Source organism: Salmo salar, chromosome ssa17 (genome assembly GCF_905237065.1).
Source record: "Salmo salar chromosome ssa17, Ssal_v3.1, whole genome shotgun sequence".
Lineage (NCBI taxonomy): Eukaryota > Metazoa > Chordata > Actinopteri > Salmoniformes > Salmonidae > Salmo > Salmo salar.
This window is the reverse complement of record NC_059458.1, coordinates 70238822-70244821: the sequence shown is the minus strand read 5'-3', so window position 1 is coordinate 70244821 and position 6000 is coordinate 70238822. Positions and strand designations below refer to the sequence as shown.

Here is a 6000-nt window from a genome sequence, read left to right as displayed (position 1 = left end):
GTTATCTGTGTGTGGGGATAGGGGGATTGTGTGTGTGTGTGTGTGTGTGTGTGTGTGTGTGTGTGTGTGTGTGTGTGTGTGTGTGTGTGTGTGTGTGTGTGTGTGTGTGTGTGTGTGTGTGTGTGTGTGTGTGTGTGTGTGTGTGTGTGTGTGTGTGTTTGTGCATGCGTGTCTAAGGATATATCTCTCATCTCAACACATTGCGTGAGCTCCATCACTCTAAACCCCTTGACACTCTAATAGTATGAGCAGTTAACACAACATTGTGTCTCTCTAATAGTATGAGCAGTTAACACAACATTGTGTCTCTCTAATAGTATGAGCAGTTAACACAACATTGTCTTTCTAATAGTATGAGCAGTTCACACAACATTGTGTCTCTCTAGTAGTATGAGCAGTTAACACAACATTGTGTCTCTCTAATAGTATGAGCAGTTAACACAACATTGTGTCTCTCTAATAGTATGAGCAGTCAACAGAACATTGTGTCTCTCTAATAGTATGAGCAGTTAACACAACATTGTCTCTCTAATAGTATGAGCAGTTAACACAACATTGTATCTCTCTAATAGTATGAGCAGTTAACACAACATTGTGTCTCTCTAATAGTATGAGCAGTTAACACAACATTGTGTCTCTCTAATAGTATGAGCAGTTAACACAACATTGTGTCTCTCTAATAGTATGAGCAGTTAACACAACATTGTGTCTCTCTAATAGTATGAGCAGTTAACACAACATTGTGTCTCTCTAATAGTATGAGCAGTTAACACAACATTGTGTCTCTCTAATAGTATGAGCAGTTAACACAACATTGTGTCTCTCTAATAGCATTTGGAATGGAACAAGATTCCCGTAATGCTCTGTACAGTACTTTGTCATGACAAATAGACACTATGATAGATCAATGCAAACTAATGAACAAAATGAATAGATAGCTATACTAGACAGGAGCAACTAGGACAGAATGGATCGACTCTCTAGTAGTTCTGAAAACAGATATTGTTTTTTGCATTGCTGAATGCTATTGTGGTGCCATATTGGATGTACTGAAAAAATCATTTTTACCACTATGGCAATTCTAGCTTTTATAAGGAGGGAAGCCTAGTGGTTAGAGCGTTGGACCAGTAACTGAAAGGTTTCTGGATCGAATCCCCGAGCTCACAAGGTAAACATTTGTTGTTCTGCCACTGAACAAGGCAGTCCATCCTTCTTTCTCTCTCCCTCCATCCTTCTCTCTCTGTCTTTCTCTCCCACTTCTCTCTCTTGTTCTTAACTTATCTGACTAGTTAAATAAAGGTTAAATAAATAAAAAATAAAAACGCTTCTCCTAGGGGTGAGAGGAGCCGACGAATCAGAGCTGCGCAGGATTGTGACTGAGCCCCACGAGGAACACCTGATGCTAGCCGCTGACTTCTCTCTCCTGGATGCTCTCCTGCCCAAACTGTCCCGAAGAATCTGTTTCACCACCTCTGAACCCCCACGCCCCGTCAAACACACCCCGGCCGGTGAGAATTAGTTCCAACCACTGATCCATGATCAGATTGCTCACCTCCAATCGTAACCCTAACCATTACAGGGGTGAAAAGAATCTGATCCTTTATCAGTGGTTGAGGGCAACTTCGAAAGTACCTACTCCTGAGAATGCCCAGAGATGTTCTGCTATGCAGGTATCTTTGTGTAGTGAGGCTAGATGTCAGCTGTACTGCCCATGGTTATTGTATATGCGTATATATTAAAACATGTTATTTTGTTTAGTGGTGTCTGGTACGTACTTTCTATGCTCTTTATGTTTTAACCCCTTTATGTTTCAATCTCTGTTTCTCTCTCCCTCCATCCTTTCCTCCCTGTCTTTCTCTCCCCTTCCATCCTTCTCTCTCTGTCTTTCTCTCCCCCCTTCCTCCTTCTCTCTCCCCCTCCATCTTTCTCTCTCTTTCTTTCTCTCTCCCTCTATCCTTCTCTGTCATTCTCTCCCCCCTCCCTCCTTCTCTCTCCTCCTCCATCTATCCTTCTCTCTCTGTCTTTCTCTATCCATCCATCCTTCTCTCTGTCTTTCTCTCCCCCTTCTCTCTCTCTGTCTGTCTTTCTCTCCACCTCATCCTTCTACCTCTGTCTTTCTCTCCCTCTCCTTCTCTCTCTGTCTTTTTCTCTACCTCCATTCTTCTCTCTGTCTTTTTCTCTCTCCCTCCATCCTTCTCTCTGTCTTTTTCTCCCCCTCCCCCTTCTCTCTCGCTGTCTTTTTTTCCACCTCCATCCTCATCTTTCTCTTCTTATTCATCACGCCCGTTTCTCTCCATCCACCTCTCCTTCCCATCCTTCTCTCTCTCCTCCCCCATCTTTCCCCCACCCATCCTTCTATCTCCCCTCCCTCACCCCATCCTTCTCTCTCTCCTCTCCCCCATCTTTCCCCCACCCATCCTTCTATCTCCCCTCCCTCACCCCATCCTTCTCTCTCTCCTCTCCCCCATCTTCCCCCCACCCATCCTTCTATCGCCCCTCCCTCACCCCATCCTTCTCTCTCTCCTCTCCCCCATCTTTCCCCCACCCATCCTTCTATCTCCCCTCCCTCACCCCATCCTTCTCTCTCTCCTCTCCCCCATCTTTCCCCCACCCATCCTTCTATCTCCCCTCCCTCACCCCATCCTTCTCTCTCTCCTCTCCCCCATCTTTCCTCCACCCATCCTTCTATCTCCCCTCCCTCACCCCATCCTTCTCTCTATCCTCCCCCCATCTTTCCCCCACCCAACCTTCTATCTCCCTCCCCTTCATCTCCCTCCCCAGCGGAGGAGCGTGTGGTGGGTCCCCGGGACCTCCAGGTGAGTGAGCTAGCCTACAGTAGTCTGAGGCTGACCTGGAGCCAGGCCACGGGGGACGTCACCGGCTACCGCCTCCTGGTCACCCCCCTCAGTCCCAAGGGACAGCTGCTGCCCAGCCTGCAGACACAGGTGAAGGGGAGTGGGGGTGTTTAGAGGTTGAGGTGTTGTGGTAATAACGGGGGCTAAATGCTGAATGCCATTTCAGACGATGGGCTAAAATAGGATATTAGGAGTCAAACCACCTGGGTAAAGTGCCTGGAATTGAGTTGAAGCAGGAATTGAATCTAAAACACTTTCTGAATTGGAAACTGAATTGACTCAAAATACTGTTGGGAGGGTAAGGAGGGAGCTGAGATAGGTGAACCTGGTGGGGGTAAGGTGGCAGGGGGATGGGATGTGAGAGGTGACAGGATATTGGGCCCAGGACCAGATGGTGCTGAGTACAGACACAGAGACTGACCACAGCAGGATACTGCTAGATAGAGGTGTGTGTGTGTGTGTGTGTGTGTGGGTGTGGGTGTGGGTGGGTGGGTGGGTGGGTGGGTGGGTGGGTGTGGGTGGGTGGGTGTAGCTAGTATGCAATGAGAGAAAATCAGAAAGCAATTTCACAATGACCTTGAGCTTTACAATGTAATGTAATGTAATGTAATGTACTGTACTGCACACTACACTATTTGTTGGAGTGTGTGTGTGTGTTCAGTTTTTGTCCATGTGTACAGTACATTTGCTGACACTTTCTTCTGAACAATATTGTGAAACTCACATTCTTAGTCTTTGTTTTGGATAGTTTGGTGGGTGGGTGTGTGTGTGCGCACGTACGTGCATGTTTTGTCTTTGTCTTGCAGGCATGGAATCTTTCCCCATTGTGTGTATACTCTCAGTGATTTTCTACAGCCTTGCCAGAGCCACAGGGCACAGCACTGGATTCGCAGAGTGGGTTATTTGCGTGTCCTTGCTATGACACTGGTGTAGAACTCTGAAGAAAGATACTTTAGCATTCTCTAACAGAACCATTCCTGCAGGGACAATCAAGCTATGCAGGCATTACATAACTTGTGTGTTGGGTGGTGAAGTCACAGAGGAGAGGATGGATGCAATAGGTTTGAGATGTACTGTGGAATAGAAAAGTGTTCTCTAACCCTAACATTACAAAAAATGTGTTTTATTGTCACATACACTGGATAGAGGCAGTGAAATGTATTGTTTTACAGGGTCAGTCATAGTAGTCCAGCGCCCCTGGAGAAAATTAGGGATAAGTGCCTTGCTCAAGGGAACATTGAACAGGTTTTTCACCTTGACTGCTACGGTATTCGAACCAACAACCTTTCGGTTACTGTGCCAACGCTCTAACCGCTAGGCTACCTACCACCCTACAACTGTTGCACATATCAGATCTATTTCACCTGATTCCACTAGTCCATTAATTATCAAGCCCTTGTATAGTTGAATCAGGTGTGCTGGTGCTTGGAAAGAACAAATATGTGCCACGGCTGACTGATTGGTGAAAGACTGGTGTAGAATGATTACAGAGTAGAGTGATTCTAGTGATGATACACTGAGTGTAGAATGATTACAGAGTAGAGTGATTCTAGTGATGATACACTGAGTGGTGAAATACTGGTGTAGAATGATTACAGAGTAGAGTGATTCTAGTGATGATACACTGAGTGGTGAAATACTGGTGTAGAATGATTACAGAGTAGAGTGATTCTAGTGATGATACACTGAGTGTAGAATGATTACAGAGTAGAGTGATTCTAGTGATGATACACTGAGTGGTGAAATACTGGTGTAGAATGATTACAGAGTAGAGTGATTCTAGTGATGATACACTGAGTGGTGAAATACTGGTGTAGAATGATTACAGAGTAGAGTGATTCTAGTGATGATACACTGAGTGTAGAATGATTACAGAGTAGAGTGATTCTAGTGATGATACACTGAGTGGTGAAATACTGGTGTAGAATGATTACAGAGTAGAGTGATTCTAGTGATGATACACTGAGTGGTGAAATACTGGTGTAGAATGATTACAGAGTAGAGTGATTCTAGTGATGATACACTGAGTGTAGAATGATTACAGAGTAGAGTGATTCTAGTGATGATACAATTTCTGAATACACACATGCGCGAGCACACACCCACACAAAACCATCCCCACAAACACCCTTACCCATTTCACTCAAATCTCTCCCTCTCTCCCTCTCTCCCTGTCCCTGTCTCTGTCCCTGTCCCTGACCCATTCACTCTCCCGGTTCCTGTCCCTCTGCCTGTCCCTCTCTCTCTCCCGCTCCCTTTCCTTGTCCTACTCCCTGTCCATGTCCTTCTCTCTGTTCCTCTCCCTGTCCCTCTCGCTCTCCTGCTTCCTCTCCCTATGCTTCTCCCTGACCCTGTCCCTCTCCTTGTTCCGCTCTCGCTCTTGCTCCCTCTTTCTCTCCCTCTCCCTGTCCCTCTCCCTGGCCCTGTCCTTCTCCCTATCCTTCTCCCTGTCCCTCTCCCTCTGCTTGTCCCGCTCCCTGTTCCTCTCTCTCTCCCTGTCCTGTGTGTGTCGTATCAGACTGATCTGAAAGGTGATGAGAGGACATCTCTAGTGACAGAGCTGACTCCTAAGACAGAGTACTCTCTGACTGTCTACGCCATCTACCCTGGCCTCATTGGAGACTCTGCCACCATCATTACACAGACACGTGGGTTACAGAGGCACTAACATCAACAATCCCACACACATAGACATGCACCCACGCTAACACAGGAGCGTGCGCACACACAGTAGCTCACACAGGTAAATATAGATATACATATACACAAACAAACACCAGCGGAACACACTCACACATACAGTAGTATTGTAAATATAGATCCACATGTATACTTAATCGTCATTCAGAAATTCACCCACACTGAAACGTACACATCACATACCTGTGCTCATATACAACCAGGCATTTTGCATATACACATGCAATTTCAAATGTACTCAACATTCCAACATGTTTTCCTTCCTCTGTCTTAGCCCCGGTGCCTCCTGTCTCAAACTTCCGTGTGATGGAGGAGGGCCTCTTCTCTCTGAGGTTGGCATGGACACCACCTCTAGGGAAGCTCGAGGGATACAAGATATTCATCCCCAGATGTGAGTTGAATCCTGTATTGACATTACACCACATCATTAGTCTGATCCAGACCT

The 6000-nt window shown here is 46.1% G+C and overlaps 1 protein-coding gene across 1 annotated transcript in view; it reads left to right on the top strand.

The window, feature by feature from the left end:
• The window catches only part of LOC106609601 (collagen alpha-1(VII) chain), a 96086-nt gene that overhangs the window by 17103 nt on the left and 72983 nt on the right, over positions 1 to 6000 (top strand). Inside the window, exons 6-9 of the mRNA XM_045698655.1 lie at positions 1335 to 1508; positions 2782 to 2945; positions 5374 to 5503; positions 5830 to 5946. Coding sequence (XP_045554611.1) covers positions 1335 to 1508; positions 2782 to 2945; positions 5374 to 5503; positions 5830 to 5946 — 585 coding nt within the window. The remainder of the gene's footprint in view (positions 1 to 1334; positions 1509 to 2781; positions 2946 to 5373; positions 5504 to 5829; positions 5947 to 6000) is intronic.